The sequence below is a fragment of the Grampus griseus genome (genome assembly GCF_964374135.1).
Source record: "Grampus griseus genome assembly, chromosome: 2".
In the NCBI taxonomy this organism is placed as follows: domain Eukaryota; kingdom Metazoa; phylum Chordata; class Mammalia; order Artiodactyla; family Delphinidae; genus Grampus; species Grampus griseus.
The window spans coordinates 144,774,571-144,794,498 of record NC_139018.1 but is presented as its reverse complement, the minus strand read 5'-3'; the positions used below and the strand labels follow the sequence as shown (position 1 = coordinate 144,794,498).

Below are 19,928 nucleotides of genomic sequence, written 5' to 3'. Positions count from 1 at the left end.
CGGCTCAGCCTCCGGACAGTTGTGACAGGCAGAGGGAAGGGACCGCCTTGGAGCTGAGCCCAAGCCACAGTCTAAGGACCTACCAGCCACCCTCTGGCCCTGCCCTCACCCCCTCCGCCCATGTGGCTGTCAGCAGAGTAACCAGGAACTCGCCCATAAATGATCTCACTTGATCCTCACAACCTCGTCAGCTAGGGAGAAACAGCCTGTTTTAAGGATGGAGGTGCAGAGAGGCTGGAGGACTTGCTCCAGGTTGCAGTTGGTAAGTGGCAGAGGTGGGCTTCGACCCCAGATCTGACCCCAGGACCTTCCCACTCTGCCAGCATCACTGACTTTAAGTTTGGAAGCTGGCACAGCCGTGGCTGGAGCGGGTCCCTCTTGCCCATCACGTGTCTCCCTGACCCTGCGGGAGCCCGGGTTTGAGGTCTGAGGCCCGGGCCCCCCGCCAGCCTCCTCCGCTCCCCAGGTGGTCGGTCACCTCTGCCTTCAGCCGTTCAATCTCAATCTCCCCATCCTCGATCTGCTGCCGCAGCTGCTTGGCCACCGTCTTCTCGGTCTCCACGATCTGCAGCAGGTGCAAGTACTTCTGCATCAATGCCTCGTGCTCCGTGGCCAGGGTCCGGTAGCTGTGGACAGAGGAACACGGCAGGTAAGCCACGGCCTCCTGGCCCCCTGGAGATCCAACCAGAAGTGGGGCTCCCCACAGACTGCACTTAGGAGAAGGTCCTGACTGCCAGACACAGTGCCCGAGGCCTTAACCTGGCCGCTGTGCTGCTACTGATGGCTCTGGCCCCTTCCCCAGCTCCCGGCTCACACTCTGACGTCTGGTTCCTCCACCTGGTCTTGTTCTCACCTTGCCCGACCGCCCTCACCCTCTGGGCCTTTGCGCAGACAGATCTTCTGTCTGAAACATGCCTCCTCCCTCCTCTCCCTGGGCTAGCTCCATCCTCTTTCCCAGAGTAGGTCCTAGTTGAAATGTCATTTCCCAGAAGTCTTCCCTCCCCTCTCCCGCCATAATGTGTAGGGTGTTCCTGCAGTACTCCCGGGGTGCTATTACCATAGCGCTGGCCAGACTGATTGGGGGTGTCCGGTTATTTTTGTTTCCTCAGGAGACCCTGCCTTCTCTGATGGCAGGGACTATGCCTGTGCTGCTTACTCCTGTCTGCCCAGGGCCTAGCCCAGTGAACATTTATTGCATGGATGCAACTGAGTGAATGGACGACACACAGAGGCGAGTCAGGCACAGACATTGCACTGGCTGGGAGACATCTGAAGAACCTGTGCAGTATACCTGGGTGCCAACTCATGCACCAAAGGCTGTTAGTGCTGTAGGAATCAGAAGAGGGGCCAGGCCAGCAACAAGGACCTGTAATCAGGGAAGACTTCCTGGAGGCGGAGCACTCTCTCCCACCAGAATCGGAATCTAGGTCTTTGGATTCCAAACCCAGTGCTCTGGGCGCATGCCCATCCAAGGGCAGCCTCAGGTGGAAGGCCTGTGCTGGGGGTAATTAGCAATGGGGCTGGGTGTTTAGGTGGGGCCAGATCAGAGAGTACCCCAAAGGATCAGAGGGTAGAAGACGTGGTCCCAGCCTTTGTGTAAATGAACACATCTCAGATTTGCAGAGCATCACGACGAGGGGGAGGGCAGGCAGGTGGGACTTGGAAGATGAGCTGGGCCGGGGGCTGCCCAAGGTCACAGGCCTGGCTTCTCCCTGATACCCACAACACCTGCATTTGAAGGTGTCAGAGCTGGGGAGAAACCCGATTCTATAAATGGGGTCCAGTCTCAGAGGGCAGAGAGGCTGTGAAAGGGAAGCTCACCATTCCAGGGAGGGGTGCCCACCGGGGCAGGGGCAGGAGACTTGCAAGGCACAGATTCGGAGGGCAGGGTTATTGGTCTCTGGGAGCGTCTGCAACGAAGTCTGGGGGCCGAGGTCTCCAGTCCTCCCTCTCCCTGGCCCCCATCTTTCCTCTCCCTTTTTGCTTCAGCCCAGGACCACCAGATAGGATCTCATAAGATTCCCCTCTGCCCGCATCCTGGGCTCCTCCTCGCGCTCACCCTCGTCTTCCTTCCTGTGTCCCCCTCTCGGCAGTGGGCAGCCCCCTGTTTCCCACCTTCCAACCTCAGCGGGGCCTTGAAACATTTCTGGTGTCCCTGCCAGCTCCCCACCCACCCCAGAGCTTCGGCCCCCTTCAACCTCATTCCTCACCACCCCCCACCCCCACCCCCAGTCCTCTGCAGGCGGTCCTGCTCTGACATCACAGCCTGCATGATGTGCAGTGCTGTTCCGTCACTTCCCGCCAGACCCACGGCACGCCCACCCCCATCCTGTCTCAAGGGCAGCATCCCTGCTCGGACCTAATCTGCCTGGCTCAGCCCCAGCTCCCACACCCACTAGCTGAGGAACCTCGGAGAGGTCACGCAGCCTCTCTGTGCCTCAGTTTGCTCATCCATACAATGGGGATGATGACAGTCCACACCCTGCAGAGTTGCCGTGAGGATGAAATCTGTGGACACACACGAAGCTCTGTGCGGTGTGCCAGTGCCGTGGTAACTACCATCTCCCTCCCCACCACATCCCTAGCCCCTGACCCCTCCTCAGGATTTCTGTGCATCAGATTCTGCCTAACAGCTCCACTGGCTTTTTCTCCTCAGCATATGCGAAGCCTCAAGTCACTCCCCACTTAGGATGAGGATGTGCCCTCGCCCTCCTCCACCCTCCCCTGAACTCCTGCCCCTCTTTTCCACCTTCAAGGTGAGGCTTGTTGGAAGAGCAGCCGCACCCATCATCCCCATGTTCCCTCTTCCCCATTCACCCCTCAGCCCTCTGCGGGCTGGCGTTTGGCCCCAGCACCCACAGGAACTGGGTCCCTCTCTGGGGTCACCAACCATCTCCCACTTAAATGGAGGGGACACTTTTCAGTCTGGAATCTACTGACATGACCTTCCAGGTACCCTGGATGTGGCTAGTCAGGGGGGTGCCAGTTTAGGGACACTGGCTCTCGTCACAGACTCAGAAGCTGTGTTACACAAGTTCTTTAAGTCCCTGTGACCCTCATGGCAAAATGGGACAAGGATAGCTTCCCTACAAACCCCCAGGTTTGAGGTGAAGAGGTCAGGAGGCAGAGGGTGGGAAACAGCTTTGCTCTATGAAAGGGGCTGTGTAGCAAAGTGGTAGGCAGTGGTCCCCTGATGGTGTCAGAGAAGGAGGCTGCCCAGCTGTGCCCCGAAGGTGGGAGGGTGCGGCAGGGCAGGGAGAGAATTCTTCGGTCTGCAGTACTACTTGGTTAAAATGAGGATTTTTGTGCATCTCTTATTATAATGAATTTAAACCAGAATGATCAGGTTTTAATGTCTTCCCAACTTCCCAAGAGGCTTAATTGTCTTTACTTGCAAAGGAACTTCAACCGAGAGCATGAAGGAATCCATTTTCACACCACCTCGTCTCTCCTCGCTCCAGGGGGTATGAAAATGCAGAGCCTTCAGTAGCTTGTGTTTAGCGATGGCACTCGCCCTGGTGCTTCAAAATGGGGAGCCAGAGTCTCATCTGCAGGACAATTTGGTCTGTTTGCACCTCCCTTTCTTCCCTTCACCGGCCCTCTCTGCCTGCCTCCCTCCCTCCCCACTCCGGCTCCCCCTGTTCTTCCTTCTTCTCCTTCCCCTCCCCCCTCTCATCAATACACCTCTTTGTGCAGCACTGTCTCTTTTTTAAATTTTTATTGAGTACAGTTGCTTTACAATGTTGTGTTAGTTTCTTGCTCAACAGCAAAGTGAATCAGCTATACGTATACATAGATCCCCACTTTTTTAGAGTTCCTTCCCATGTAGGTCGCCACAGAGAATTGAGTAGAGTTCCCTGTGCTCTATAGCAGGTCCTCATTAGTTATCTATTTTATACGTAGTATCAATAGTGTATATGTGTCAATCCCAATCTCCCGGTTCTTCCTACCCCCCTTCTCCCCTTGGTATCCATACATTCGTTCTCTACGTCTGTGTCTATTCCTGCCTTGCAAAGAGGTTCATCTGTACCATTTTTCTAGATTCCACATATATGCGTTCATATACGATATTTGTTTTTCTCTGTCTGACTTACTTCACTCTGTATGACAGTCTCTAGGTCCATCCACATCTCTGTGCAACACTGTCTTTATAGATGCACAGATTCGCAGGGCTGGAAGGATACTCAGGAATCACGAAAGGCCAACCGCCTCATTTTATAAATGAAGAAACTGAGGCCCAGAGCGGGGAAGTGAGTTGCCCCCAAATAACAGTCAAGGAGCGTCATAGGTGGAGTCGGAATCGGGCTCCAGTCCCTGAAGAGGACTCCCACGTGGCTGTCTGGTTTGCATCTAGTTCTCCTCGCTGAGATGCAGGCCACAAGCCACACTCGGTGTTACATTTTATACATTGCTGTACATACGCATACCACAGGGGCATCCCAGAATACTAGACTATTATGCATATGGTGGGAGAGTACATTGTGTCTCTATACCTATTCATACGCTACAGTGCTTATTTTTGTATATACCATGTATCTACTATGTATATGGAAATAAAAACTAAATTAGGTACATGCAAGCATACCTACTACTCAACATTGCTGTGGAAGAGAGCCGGTCTCTCCCTTGACACACACACGTGCACACACTCTCATGGTGCACACGATCTGAGGTTAAATAACGCTCAGAGCATATCGTCTGTCCTTTGGTCACACAGCCGGCTGCCTAGGGAAGGGCCTGTGGCTTCTGTTGGCCCAGGAGGTGCCTGACAAGCTGCACCTGAGCCAGACTGGCTGGTGACAACTATTCTAGGGAAGGGGACTCTGTTTCCCTAATTGGTGACCATCACTGTGACCCCCGTCCCAGCCCTATAGGCCCAAAGGAGGACGTTCCTCTGAGGCCAGTGGGTTGACTCAGACCCCTGGGCTTGACCAGGGAAGACAAACCATGTCCAACTGGCACGTCCCCCTGGCTTCCTAAAGGATGGTGAGTTCCGAGAGGTTTTTGTTCAAAGGTAGGTGGTGTCGGGCTTCCCTGGTGGCGCAGTGGTTGGGAGTCCGCCTGCCGATGCCGGGGACGCGGGTTCGTGCCCCGGTCCGGGAAGATCCCACATGCCGCGGAGCTGCTGGGCCCGTGAGCCACGGCCGCTGAGCCTGCACGTCCGGAGCCTGTACTCCACAGCGGGAGAGGCCGCAACAGTGAGAGGCCTGCGTACCGCAAAAAAAAAAAAAACCCAAAAAACCCCCATATGATTAGGATTTTATGGGCTACTTGGAACCAATTTCCAGTTCAGTGAGTTGCTTAAAGAATCATTGTCCCCTCTCTGTGGCAGACAGAATTCTAAGGTAGCCCCAAGTTTCCTGCCCTGGTTTCGAAGCCCTGCATAATCTCTGGGATGATGACTACGATGCGTTTTATTCCTCTTACTGGGCTATACTATACGGCATAGCTGACCTTAACACAGGGAGATTCTCTAGGTGGGCCTGACCCAATCACACGAGCCTTTGAAAATGGAGAGTTTTCTCTGGCTGGTTACAGAAGGGGAGGTCAGAGATTTGGGGCTGGAGAAGGGTTTGGTGAGCCGTTGTTGGCTTAAGGATGGCGGGGACCACAGGGCAAGGAAGGCAGGACCTCGTGGAGCTGAGAGCCATCCCTAGCTGACGGCTAGCAGGGAAACAGGGACACCAGTCCTACAAGGAACTGACTTTTGCCAACGACAGGAGTGAGCTTGGAAGCAGAGATTTCTCCAGAACCTCGAGGTAAGAGCCCCGCTTGACTGACTCCTTGATTTCAGCCCATGGGCCTCTGTGCAGAGACCACAGCCGAGCCCAGACTTCCGACCTACAAAACTGAGCAATGGGTGTGGTTTTAAGCTGCTAAGTTTGTGGGTTTTTTTTTTCGGCCGCACCACAATGGCGTGTGGGATTTTAGTTCCCTGACCGGGGACTGAACCCACGCCCCCTGCAGTGGGAGCATGGAGTCTTAACCCCTGGACCTCCAGGGAAGTCCCTTAAGCTGCTAAGTTTGTCATCATTTGTTCTGTAGCAGCAGAGAACTAAAACACTCTAATAGATAGAATCTATTTTAAAAATTTGAGGATTAATGCCCATATAATGGAAAGCACAGACCTTAAATAAACAGTTTGATCCGTGTAGATAAATGCATACACCCTAATCGAGATAAAGGAAATTCCCACCACCCCAGGGAGCTCCCTCGTGCCCCTTCCCTGTCAACCCCCATCCCACAAGCAGCTACTGTTTTGATTTCTATCACCACAGTTGAGTTCTGCCTGTTTTAGACTTTCATATAACAGGAATCAGGCAGCATGTGCTACTTTGTGTCTGGCTCTTTTTACGCAGCCTATCGACTTTGAAATTCATCTGTTTTGTTACATTATTTATGTATATATATATATATATATAATATATATTTTAATAGATCTTTATTGGAGTATAATTGCTTCACAATACTGTGTTAGTTTCTGTTGTACAGCAAAGTGAACCAGCCATATGCATACATATGTCCCCATATCCCCTCCCTCTTGAGCCTCCCTCCCATTGGGTTCCTTTTTATTACTGAGCGGCATTCCATCGCATGGATGTATTAAGATTCCTTTCTACATCTGTCTGTTGATAGACACCTTGGTTATTTCTAGTTTTGGGACTATTGTGCAAAAAGCTGCTAAGGACATTTGCATACACGATTTTTTGTAGATGTTTTTCGTTTCTCTTAGATGAATACTAAGAAGTGTAACTGCTGGGTCACAGAGTAGGTGTATGTTTCACTTTTAAAGGAAATGCCTAACAATTTTTCAAAGTGGTTGAACCACTTTATGCTCCCACTAGCATCATGTGATTTATGGTTACTCCACCCCCTCTCCAATTTTGCTACTGTCATTTTTTTTCAATTCAGCCCTTGTAGATTCTACAGGTAGTGGTATCTCATTGTCTCTAGAAAATTTTGGTGTGAATTGATTTTCGAAGTCAAGGTAGTCCTGGTTATCCAGAATATACACCAAAGTAGAATTCTATAATACCTCAACACTTACAAAGCCCCGCCACATAAATCATTTCATTTGCTTCTCAAAACAGCCCTGCTATTGGTTCTAGTTTAGTGCTGGGAGCCTGAGGTCCAGCTGCTTTCCCTGAATCTGGGTTCTTCCTGCTTGATTCCATTCTCCACAATGCCAGCAATTTCCACTCCAAATCACAGCTCTGATCATCCTGGTGTAAAAGCTTTGATGGCCTCCCACGGTTCACAGAGGAGAGCTCAAACATCTCAGCTGGGTATTCAAGATCGTTCTGATCTGGTTCCAGTCCAATGTCCAACCTCACCAACCTTCTGACACCCGAACTTTGTCTCTTCATTTTTCTTGGAATTGTCTTTCCTAGATCACTGCCTTTATTTAAGGCTTTTTGGGGGCTGGTGGAGGGGCTGACGTGCCCATAGCATGACATGCCCTATTTCCAGATCCCCCAGATTCCCCCATTTCCCTGAAGATGTCTCCTGTGGTGCCTTGTACTTAACACGGCCTTCATGCACCGGAGCTGTTTGTACATCTGTCTAGTGTCTTCCTGACTAGGCTGGGGTAGCCCTGGGGGAATACCTGTGTTGCATCCATCCCTGTCTGCCCAGTACCACACTCAGAGCCTGACTCTGTTGCTTCATAGGTGAGAACCTAGTCTCCATTAGCTAGACTGGACACTCCTTGAGGATAGGGATGGAGGTGGCTTGACCTCAGGGTCAAGGTCAGTGCTATAGCCATAATAAATGGTTTCTGGTCAGCTGGCTTGATCCAAGGCTCAAGGAAGGGCTCTGGCATCCATCTAGCTATATCCATCTTCACCTGATGGATCCATCATCTACCCATCAACATTCACCTACCCATCATTGATTTCTCATCCATCCATCCATCCGTCCTTCACATATACTTTCAACACTCATCCATTTATCATTCATTTACCCTCTACTGATCCATCATTCACCTTCCACATATAAACTCAACATCCAACCTCTATCCATTCATTCATCTTTGCATTCTTCCCATCTACACTGCTGAGAACTTGTCTATACCTTTATAAGGCCCTGGGGATGCAAAGAATCCTACTTAGTCCCTGCCCCGAGGAGCTTACACTTTACTGGAGAGTAGACACAGGAACACACCATTATCCACTCAGCCAGAAAGATCTACTGCTCAAAGGGGTGAGTCTGGGTGTCTGGGTGTCCATCCCACCTGACAGTACTTAGCTTTGCCAGGGGATTGTTAGCTTGGGGGCCACACCCTAGCCCACAAGCCCATCATTTCCCCAAGACCCAGGAAGACTCAATGCAGCTTGGAGCCCCCATTTCCTCTGCAGCATACACTCTCCTTTTGCTTTTCTCCCCACCTGGCCCAGTGAATCCCTCCAGAGAGGGGTACACATCGTTGGGAATGAAGGGACGAGCAGGTCTAGAATCCCTGAACATCCGAGCTCAGAGAGGTTTACAGAATTTCAGTTTACAGATGAGAAAACCAAGGCCCAGAGAAAAGACAGGACTAGTCCATTCCTGCAGCATCCGGGCTAGAACCCTGGTGGTCTTAGCCTTTGGTGGCTATAAAGCCCTGTAATCCCACCAAATTGTACTCAGTTCTCCTAGTATGAAAAAAAGGAGCTCATCTGGTTGAAGGGGGCAGGAGGCTATAACGCTGCACCTCAGGGCCCTTGGTTCCCTGTGCACCCCAGGGAGGCACGTCCCAGAGCTCCGGGGCTCTAAGGGCGGGCCTGTCAAGATGCCCTTCTTACAGCTTCCATCCTCCCCCCATCTCCTCCTCCTCCATGCCTTCCCCTCCTGGGGTTTGAGTCTGCTCAGGACGGGGCCTTTGGGTGGGCGAGACATACCTGGCGTGAGCGATGGCTGCCACCCACTCGTCACAATCCCTGGCGTCCTCTGTCCTCAGCTCCAAGGCTTTCTGGTTCTCGTGGCTGAAGTTAACCGTGAAATAGTGCTGCACCAAGAAGAAGACAGCTCCGATTACCAGGGCGATCGGCACGGAACCGGCAGCGTCTCCCATTAACGCTCTGGCTGTTCTGCAAAGTGCTCATTGCCACATCTGCTAGGCAAGGATTCATTATTTGTGATCATCGGAACGCCATTCTGTTTAGCGGTTTCAAACTCTCTATTAAGGCAGGCTTTGTACCATGTAACAGAACCTACGCTTAGGCTATTGTAAGAAGGAAGCAAACCCCACAAAGTCCTATTTACCAACAAACTGCAAAAAAGCCACTTTTAAACCATCAGGTATGCCGGGAGAAAGGCAGAGAAAACACACCAAGAGAACATCCCCTTTTGGGACCTGGTATCAATTCAGGGCAGCATGCATTTAATTCACTCCACACAAATGTTTCAACACACTCTTCTAGGTCCTGGAGTTAGAGCAATGAACAGATAGACCCGAGCAGAGCCCACTGGAAGCCAGCTCGTGTTGGGTGCAGTGACCGACTTAGAGCTGCTCAAACGTGGGGTCTGCTGCCCGAGCTCCCAGGGAAGCAGAGGAGCCAACGAGAGACACACATCTGTAATATCGTTCTATGAATGAATACGTGTAAAGCTCTTAGAACAATGCCCGAAATCTAGTAAGTACAAGTGTTTGCTATAATGAACACAGTGCAACGATCATTACTGTCATGGAGGTAAGAAAAAAGGGCCCAGAGAGAGCCAGCCACTGATTCAGCCCAGGGAAAGCAGAAGGCCTTCCCAGAGGATGAGGCGTTGGTTGGTCCAGGTTTTATTTCAGTTGATGGAATCGAGAGCGCACGGCGTGCTTGCGGGTAGGAGGGGCCGTGCGGTGGGGTTAAGGATGCCAGGGAGGAGGCTGGGCAGGGGGCGGGGCCTGGGTGGTGGAGCTGAGTGGCGGGATGGGGTGGAGGAGAGTAGAAAGCCCAGGTTTCCGGCTGGAGCAACTAGGTGGGTGGGGATGCCATAGACTGGGGGAGGCATGGGCAGGATAAAGGGCAGGTGTCGGGGGTCAGGGGTGGGGGGTGGACATGCAGACCCTGTGTGCCTGTAGGCCACGTCTCTGCGGGCTGCAGACAGGGGTCGGGGGTGTCAGCCTCGGGGCGGAGAGGAAAGCTGGCTCAGCCAGAGAGAAGGGTGCACAGGCAAAGTGCTGGGGGCCCCACCTGCGGAGGCCTCTGGGTCTGGTCCTGGTGAAACTAGGAGGAGAGAGGCAGGCAGTGAGGTGCAGAGAGGGCCCCCGAGGCCTGCCCATTCAGAAGATGCACCGCAGGCCGCGGTGCGGTCTTGTGTCAGTGGGCGCTGTCCCTTGTCCCTCCGTCCCTCGGGGCCCAGGCAGCAGGGAACAGCAGGATGGAGCACGTAAACTTGTTTTTAGCTTCCGCTGACATGACTGTCTTTCTGTTAATTGTCGTTCTTGGTGGCAGCCAGAAGTGTGTGTGTGTGTGTGTGTGTGTGTGTGTGTGTGTGTTTTGCAGAGTCAATGTCTTTCACTTCTTTCCTAGGAAGCAGGTAACTGGCTGTCCGCCCCCTGCGAGGGAGCAGGTGAAAGCCCGAGCTGCCGTGGCCACCTATGCACTTTCCCCATCTCTCGAGAGGTGGTGAACACGCAGATGCTTGTTTCCCATGATCTCATTTATTCCCATATTCACCAGGTGGAACAGGTCTTATTACCTGTTTACTGCAGAGAAACCTGAGGTGCAGAAAAGTGAAGCCGCTTGCCTGAGCCCACATGGCTGGAAAGAAGAGAAGCCGGAATAACACACCTTCCCTGGGTACCTACTGTCCACTCAGATCTTGGAGCTCCACTGCCAGCAACTGCCTGAGGATCTCACAAGGCTGGTGGTCTAGCAGGTGAATGGGGTGTTTCTGGGGGTTCTGGGGAAATGCTATCAATAGCCATCATTTCTAGGGATGAACAGTGACCCTGGGTACCATCAGAGCTCTTGAGACAGCCCCATCACCTCAGCTGGTGTTGGATCAGAGCTCTGACAGACCCCAGGTCACCCTTGAAAGCTGAACCACCCCTGGGCTTTCCCAGAGTTACAAGGATGTGCCGAGGCCAGAGGTGAACCACTGCAGAGCGGCAGAGTGGACACCGGGCTCAAACTGGGGCCACTAGAGCGGCTGTGATGAGACCAGGACCACACCTTGGGCATTCTGCCCCAACCAGAACCCCCTCAAAGCTTCTCGGAGTCTGGCGGACTCACTGACAACAATACGTGGGCCTCAGCATGACCATGGGACAAGAGCTTAGCCATGTTTGCCAAAACGATGTGACCATATGGGTTCATGTGGGTGCTGGCTGGACCCCTCTGCAGAACAGAAGCACTGTTCTGGAGTCAGCCCTGGGGCACTCTAGAACTCTCCAGTCAAGACAGAGCCACATCTGAGGCCTCCCTGGGACATTGATCAGGACTCACACACTATATGTGATCAAGGATGTGGGATAAATTCAGAAATAAACCCAGGGGCCTCCTCCAGGAACCCACATTTCAAATGTGGAATCCTGACAGGCCCAACTAGAGTTGTTGGAACATATCTGGAAATCCAACAGAAGCAGAAACCACCAATGGACCATCCCTGGCTTCATTAAAGAAGAAGCAAGACTTGGTGAAATTACTCCTGGAGCCTCACCAGGGCTGCAGGGATGGGCCCAGAGCTCCACCTGGGGCCTCCACAGAGCTTCCCTGGACCTGAAGTGAGAGATGGATACCTTGACTTGGGGCTCCACCAGGAGTCCCAAGATGGACCCCGAAACCCTCTAAGCATCAAAATCAGACCCCTAGAACGATCCCAAACGACTCCAGGAGCCGTACCAGGTTCAGGGCAGAGCCTGGGGCTTCACCTGGGCTGTTAAGTATCTCCGCCAGCGGGTCTCAACCCTGACTATACATTGGGCTCTGCTGTCACTAGTCTGGGTGTGGCCTGTGCGCCCCTTGGTGATCCTAATGTGTGGTCAAGGTGGAGAGCCACTCGCTGGTCTAGACCTTCACCTGAGGCCTCAGCAGGTTAAGAGGGATTGATCCAGAAACTACACCTGGGACTACCAAACTCCTAGGAAGGGACTCAGACATCACACCTGGGGTTGTGCCGAGACCAGAGTCATGTTCAGGTCCTTATCTTGGCTGGAGGAAACGTTCTAGAAGCATACCTGTGGCCTCATCTGGGTTCGAGGTACTAGACTTAGAACTGGGGCCTCACCAGGCTGCGATCCTGGGCTTCAGCTCATGCCTGGTCCCCAGGATGCCCTCTCTCTGCCCTGTATCACCTGACCACTAACTGAATGCTGCTGCCCCATGCCTGCGTGGGCTGGATCTATGCCCCCTCCTGCCTCAGGATGGGCCTTTGTTTCCAAAGTCCCAAGTGCCTGTATGGTAATAAACTTCTATCTAGCACAGCTAAAGCAGACCTGAGCCTCTGCGGGCTGGGGAGGTAGGCTTGGAACCCTGCCTGCTTGGCCTTCCCCTTGCCTCCTGCCTGTCCCAGTCGGCTGGCCGGGCTGCGGCACCTCCACAGGACAGAGAACATTGGGAAACCACTGACAGGTACGGTGACCAACCATCCCAGTTTGCCTGGGACCGAGGTGTTTCCGCGGGTACAGGACTTTCAGCGCTAAGACCAAGGCAGTTCCGAGCAAACCGGTGTGCTTGGTCACCCTACAAAAGGTGGAGGAGGTGGAAGTCCCAGCAGCCGGGTCTGGGTCTGGCTCTGTTGCTCAGAGCCAGGGATTCTGGGCAACCTCTGCATCTCCCTCTGGCCAATGGGCATGACACTAACTCTCGCCTTGGTCAGCTACACACAATTGGCCTCAATCATGAAAAATCAAGTTCTCTCCACCTTTAACTCTCTACCTGAATGATATCTCATTCGTGAATTCAACCCATATTTTTCAGTCCCCACTGTAACCCAGACACTGTCCACCTCATGGTAATCAATGACACACACGAAAGCCCACGATGCTGAATGCTTTCTGCAAGGCACGGGCACTCCACACCATCGGGTCTTAGCGTATCTCTTTCCTGCTCCTTCTAGACTGTCAAATGTGCTGCCCCCGTCCTTCCCCATCAAAGCCATTATCAGCTTGTAGTGATTTTTTTTTCCCGCTTTTGGGACGTCATGTGGCATGCGGGATCTTCATGCCCCGACCAGGGATGGAACCTGCGCCCCCTGCAATGGAAGCTCAGAGTCTTAACCACTGGACCGTCAAGGAAGTCCTGTAATGCCTTTCTACTGTCTTTCCTACCACAGCAGAGAGTCTCAATCTGGGGTGCACATTAGGGATACCTGGGAATCTAAGAAAACACGGATGCTTGAGCCCCCTACTCAGACACATTAAAGCAGATTGTGGGAGAAGGGGAACAGGGAGAGGACACGGTTCAGGCACTGGTATTTTTCAAAGCCCCCCAGTTGGTTGCAATGTTCACCCAGTGCTGGGAACCCCTAAGAGGGAGCAATGTCTGCAGCAGAAGCACCTCTTCCCCTCCCCCCATCCCCCCATGTTCTCCTAGAGATGCACGGTCCTGGAGCCGATACCTGGCGCAGCCATAGACACTATGCAGCCAGGAGTTCCCAGTTATTTGGAAGTGACGCAGACAGACCAAATGAATGAGCTGTGTGTGCTGAACTCTAAGTACAAATGACAAAGAAGGCAGTGGAAGTGTCTCAGAGAAAAGCGGAGATGGGAGACCTGGTAACTAGAGTGGGAGTTGGGGAAGGTGGGGCGGAGAGACATGGTTCCTGGTCCAGGCCTTGGAGACCCAGACACATGGTTTCTCCTTGGGTTCCATTAATTATCACTGTAACTATTCCAAGAGTCCTCCTTAAGCAAAAACCTTAAGCTGCTTTGAATAGGCTCCTGTTCCTTTCAAATAAATGATTCCTGACCAGGAATATCCCCAGAGCCTGGCACTGTTCCTCGGCCTGGGCATGGAATAGCCTTCATTCCTTGAATGGGTGACTGAATGCATTTTTCAGCATGGCATGGGAGCCCGGCTTATTCATTAATTGATTAACAGCAAAAGCCGTAAAGCAGGTGGCATTGAATCTGCTTCTCAGGCCTGGGCAGTGAGCTGGCTGGAAGGGTGTGGGCACTGGCTTTTCATGAACGAGGCTTATATCTCTTCAGGGAGAGGAGGCCCACTCACCTCATAAAGGCACTGAACAGTCCTGCAATGTAGGACCTTCTTCCAGAACTTATCCCACCACGGAACCCTTTTGTTTTCATTTTTGGGAAGATCTACCAACATTCCAGAAAACCAGTGTTCCGGGGACTTTGGGACCCTGGAGTTGTGGCACATACCAGGCTTTGGAGTCGCCTGGGTTTAAATTTATTATTTAGCTTCGGTGTCTCCAGCGTGTCTCTTCACTTCTGTGGACTTGTTTTCTCTTTCACAAAAAGGGGAGGCTCTTACCCATCTCACAGGGTTCTGTAAACAGATGATGTTGTCAAAGCTCCTGGTTCATAAAAGGGCTCATGATGGTTTTTAAAGTAACTGAATCATTTGCAAAGTCCAAGAGATGGGTCTAATCAACCTATCAGTGGACAATTACTAGGAAAACCACATACATGTGCATTCACATGCCCGTGTACAAACAGCGTTCCCCCTAACATTCATGTTCGTCGGAATCTGTCAAGAAGACCTTAGGTGAAAATACGTGGAATCTAAAAAAAATGGTATAAATGAACCTATTTACAAAACAGAAACAGAGTCACAGATGTAGGAAACAAACTTACGGTTACAAGGGGGGACAGGTTGCGGGGGGGATAAATTGGGAGACTGGGATTGACATATACACACTACTATGTATAAAACAGATAACCAACAAGGACCTACTGTATAGCACAGGGAACTCTACCCAATACTCTGTAATGACCTATAAGGAAAAAGAATCTAAAAAAGAGTGGATATATGTATATGTGTAACTGACTCACTTTGCTGTACACCTGAAACTAACACAACATTGTAAATGAATTCTACTCGAACACAAATTTAAGAAAAAGACCTTCTTTGAAAATAGGGTCTTTACAGATGTAATCCAGGTAAGATGAAGTCATACCAGATTCATAAGAAGAGGCCTTAATATATAAAAAGAGGGAAATGTGGACACAGGCACACAGGGGAGAAAGCCATGTGAAGAGGGAGGCAGAGACTGGAGAGATGCGTCTACAAGGCGAGGAACACCGAGGACTGCTGGCAGCCATCAGGAGCTACAAGAGGCAAGGAAAGATTCTTCCCTCCAGACTTCAGAGGGACCAGGGCCCTGCAGGCATCTTGGTTTCAGACTTCTAGCCTCTGGAGCTGTGACAGAATAAATTCCTGTTGTTTTAAACTAACCCCCCTCAAAAAAACAAAACCAAACCAGTCCATATGCACGTGCACACACCCAGGAGGCATGGGAGAGGCTTAGGAACTGGAGTCATAGCTGTGCCAAGATCAAAGGATGACGGCGAATCAGCAATTCGGGGCATTCCTTCCATCACCTTCGGCTCCCATTTCTTTCTCATTTCTGATATTCAGTTGGTCACCAGGGTCTCTGCTCTGGATATCTCTGGAACTCTGCCTTCTGCCAAACTCACTGCTTGCTTCCAGGCTCCCTCATCTCCCACCCGGGCCATTGTCCCCTGTGGTCTCCCTGCCCCCGGTCTTGCCCCCTTCTGATTCATCCTGTTTGACCAGAATCCAGACCCACTGTCCTGTCTGGCCCCCTGCTTGCTGTCTCCTCCAAGAGGGAGGTGGGCTGGGGTCAGCTGCAGGATGGATGCCATCACTCTCAGTCAACCCCACCCCTTCCACTTAGTAGGTCCACTCTGGTGGCCTGGTCAGGCAGGGTCAGCTTCTCCCCCACTGGGTCCTGGCTCCTTCCTCCTGGTCCATCTTTGGGACCACAGTCCCAGCTGGTCCTGGCCTGGCAGTCCTCTCTGCCCGACGCTCCCGAAGTCCCAGTGCAGAGGGGACGGTGCCAGAACCTGAAGGGGCCTCAGCGGTGTGTGTGTGTGTGTGTGTGTGTGTGTGTGTGTGTGTGTGTGTGTGTGTGTGTGTGTGTGTGTGTGTGTGTGTGTGTGTGTGTGTGTGTATGCTCTGGCTGGAGTCCATCTCTCCCACTATAAGGGGCTATCCATCCAGGCTCCCCATCACCTGAGGTCCCTGTCCACCTCTCACCGCTGAGATCCCAGGGGAAGCCTGTCTGCTCTCTGGCTCTCGCAGGAGAGATCCCGCTCTTACCTGGGCCAGGCCACCCTGGGAGTGTGTTCTGCCCTCTCTCAGGGCTTCTGCAGCACCGTGCACAGTTCTCAGCGTTGCTCCCTCCCCGCTCTGGCTGCACCAGCCTCATGCTGGCCACACAGCGGGGCTTCACTGGGCACAGTATGTCCCAAATGGCCCTGCTCAACAGAAGTGTTGGCTTCGAGCAGCCCCACTGGTGCTCCCACACCAATCCAGAAAAGACCCACCTATCCTGCCCTATGGCTGTGGCCCCACCTATCCTGCCCTATGGCTGTGGCTCAGCTGGTATGGCTCCGCACAGGGTCTGGACACCCCACTTCATGACATTCTTGCCCCCTGCTCTGAGTGGCCTCGCTTCACCGACCTCTGCCTCTGGGTTCTCAAGTCTTGGCCTTCCCAGGGCCTGGTTACTGCACCGTGACCTCTGCTCTGACCCGGGGATGAGCGCCTGTCTCAGACCCCCATCTCCTATGGGCTCCTGAGAGTCCCAGGGCTGAGAGCTGCTGCCGGGGACCGACCTCCTAGACACCTTATCACTCGCTTGCTTCTACTCCCTGCCTGCCCCCTGGGGACAGGAACAGAGGTGGGAGGAGAGACAGGAATGTCAGAGCTGAAGAGCCCAGTGAAAGTCCCTCCCTCCCAGAGTCAGCCTTGAACTAGGCAGTGCTTGACCGGTGGCCTGGGGGACTGTGTCATCCTCCAAGCTTCTGCGGCTGAATGGTCTGTGTTTCCATGTACATTACTCCAGACCCCATGAGCCACAGCCACAGATGTCATGCTTGGCTGGTCCTGCACGAACACCATTCAATCTGTCATCACAAGTCAACAAGCCTGCCCTTCCCCCTCCCACCAACAGCCTCTCTAGACGTTTGCTGAAAGAAGGAATGAATTCCAGTCTGGACATGTCTGCCTTTCACCTTCTGTTAGAAATGACCTATGCACAAAGGTGTTTATTAATTGCAGCTCTGTTTGTAATTAAAAAAAGACTATAAATTACCCAAATGTCCCTCGAGAGATTAGCTAAATAAACTATAGCACATCCACACAGTGGAATACTATGCAGCTGTAAAAAAGATGAGGACAATCCATATACTTATAGAGAACGATCTCCACAACATAGTGAGAAAAACAGGTGTAGAATAGTGTTTGTAGTATGCTACCACTTGTACAATTATACAGATGTGCATATATATGGCCATAGAGCTATACATCTTTGCATATATTTGCATATATAATGCATACATTTGCATATATAATGTCTCTGGAAGAATGCATAAGCAACTGGTAACATCAAAATCCTTTGGAGAGGAGAACTGGATTGCCGGGGTCAGTAGCAGAAACGAGCATTGTCAACGTACACTTCTTTGTAACTTCTGAATGTCGAACCATGGTAATATATTACCAATTCTAAAATTTTATCTACCTACTTATTTATTTTTGGCCATGCCACGTGGCATGTGGGGATCTTAGTTCCCTGACCAGGGATCAAACCTGTGCCCCTGGCATTGACAGCATGGAGTTTTAAACACTGGATCTCCAAGGAAGTCCCAATTCTAAAATTTTAAAATAAAAGGCAGTGGCTGTTTGAGAGGCCCAGCCGGCCATCCACTCCCCAGGTTCTCCAACCTGCACCCTGCACTCCTGGTCACCAGGACACTCCTCTTTCGGACCCCAGCGGTCCAGCGTACCGGAGAGTGATCTCCACCAAACATGCTTAGCCTGCCCTGAGAGCCCACGGGAGCCACTGATGGGGTGGGCCCCTGTTCTTGCAGTGATTCTGCCCTGGAGATCGTCATCACTTCCCCACTGGTCCCCCTTATGAAAGCCCCTGGATATACAAGTGCTCATGCTTGAGGAACTGCACCATGTCTTTCCAGGAGGCAATGGGTGTCCCATAACCAGCTTGTTTCCCTTTTCTGTCCAGGCTACCAGGAAGTTCTCAGATGTAATTACTTACTTGCCTCTCCTCACCTGTGCCCACACCGTACGGGCTCTCCTTTTGGAACACCAGCCCTTCCCCCAGGTCCCCAAAGCCTGTGGATCTGACCAGAGGTGAGGGGAGCCCAGGTGACAACCAGTGTGGCCGGAGGGCAGGTAAGGCCCCTTGCGGGAGAAAGAGGATAGAAGGGCAGCGGCAGGCTCGGGGCAAGGTGAGTGGGCACGCAGAGAATGCTGCATGATTGCCTAGGTGCTTCCAAACTACTTCACTCATTTCTTGAGTGTGGCTAAGAGTCTAAGAGAATTAAATAAAGTTGGTTATATTTTATTCATATAGTCTGACAGAGGAAAAGTCAATCTAGATCAAGCTTGTCTGAATTTCTAGATGGGTTTCTGGAATACTGGCTAAGCTTGCTAAAAATTCATTCATTCACTCTTCTAAAATGAATTTTATTTTAAGGTCTGAGTTAGATTTTCCAAGTTGAAAAAAAAATCAAAATTCAACTAGGAAGTATCTTCTTGAAAATAATTCTCTCTTTTTTTCAGGGCAAAGAGGTTGCATTAGCCTTGCTGGATTAGTAAGATCTGGTCTTTAAGTATAAATTGCTGAATTTAAAGTCGGCCTGGATGTCCACTGACCTGAACAATCTAGAACAAGGAGGACTGACATTTATTAGCAGTGACAGCTCGGGGTCTGGCACAACAGACACTCAGGTATCTGTTGGGAGATAAGCTCCCTCTATCTGAGCTTCATCTGCCAAAGGGGGATTCTCTCTCCCCTGTGTAGAACTGCAGTAACAGCAGCGTTACTTTGGTGGTTACCGGAAATGCTAAGCCTGAAAAGGACTTTGTAAGCTGCAAAGGTGCTCTATCTGAGCGGTGGCTGGAGGAGAAGGTATGGTAGGACAGCACCTGGTGCTTTCACAGGATGAGAACTTGACACTCCCTGCCGTTGCCCACCGAGCCCGGGAGGTGGGAAGCCCCAGAGGCTGTGGGGTGCATCCTGGGATGGTTTTTGTAGCACAGCGCAAGCCCAGGTTTCAGTGACATGGTGACGCAGTGACCGGCTGGGATGGGAGTGGAGGGGGGACCTTCAGTGCTCGGCACTCCCCAGATTCAGGCCTCTTTTACTGCTCAGTTCCACAGCCTCCTCTGACCTGACCTCCTGCCTCCAGATGGGTCGTCCTTCTGTCTCTTCTCACCCTGCCGTGATCTCTCCAGCACAGAGATCACAGCAGTTCGTCTCTAGCGGAGAGACCTGTGCTGGCTCCCCACTGCGCTCTGTAGCCTGCACACAGGCTTTAGGGGCCAGCTCTGCCTACCCTGCAACCTACATTTCCTGTCCTACTTGTCCCTTTCTTGGCGGAGTCTCCCTGATGCCCCCAGGCGGGAAGGAGATGCCCCTGTAAGCGTGAGCACAGATTCTGCTTTCTGTCATTAAACCCATCAAGACGGCGCCTTTGCCTTTCTCCTCAGTTACTCGAGTGTGTGTGTGTGTGTGTGTGTGTGTGTGTGTGTGTGTGTGTGTGTGTGTGTGTGTGTGTGAGTGATCAGATCTGCATTTTGGAAAGTGGTCTGGCTGCGGAGAGGCACGGGGATGGCGGGACGCAGCGGATGTAGGGAGACGGTTCTCCCAGCATCTCTAGAGCCCTGCTTTCAGGCACGTGGTGGGTCTGCACGTCCCCACCACCGCTGAACTGAAGCCACATGACCTGCCTTGTGGTCACGTGGTCAGCATGGGTCACTTCCGGGGGGCACTTTAAGAGCCAG

The 19,928-nt window shown here is 52.0% G+C and overlaps 1 protein-coding gene across 4 annotated transcripts in view; it reads right to left on the bottom strand.

Annotated features, from left to right (window-relative positions):
* RASGRF1 (Ras protein specific guanine nucleotide releasing factor 1) overlaps positions 1–19,928 on the bottom strand; it is a gene marked incomplete at both ends in the record, with an annotated part of 103,349 nt that overhangs the window by 76,414 nt on the left and 7,007 nt on the right. For all 4 annotated transcript variants that reach the window (XM_082647360.1, XM_082647362.1, XM_082647363.1 and 1 more), the window contains 2 exons: positions 479–626; positions 8,880–8,986. In XM_082647360.1, the coding sequence (XP_082503486.1) occupies positions 479–626; positions 8,880–8,986 (255 nt within the window). The remainder of the gene's footprint in view (positions 1–478; positions 627–8,879; positions 8,987–19,928) is intronic.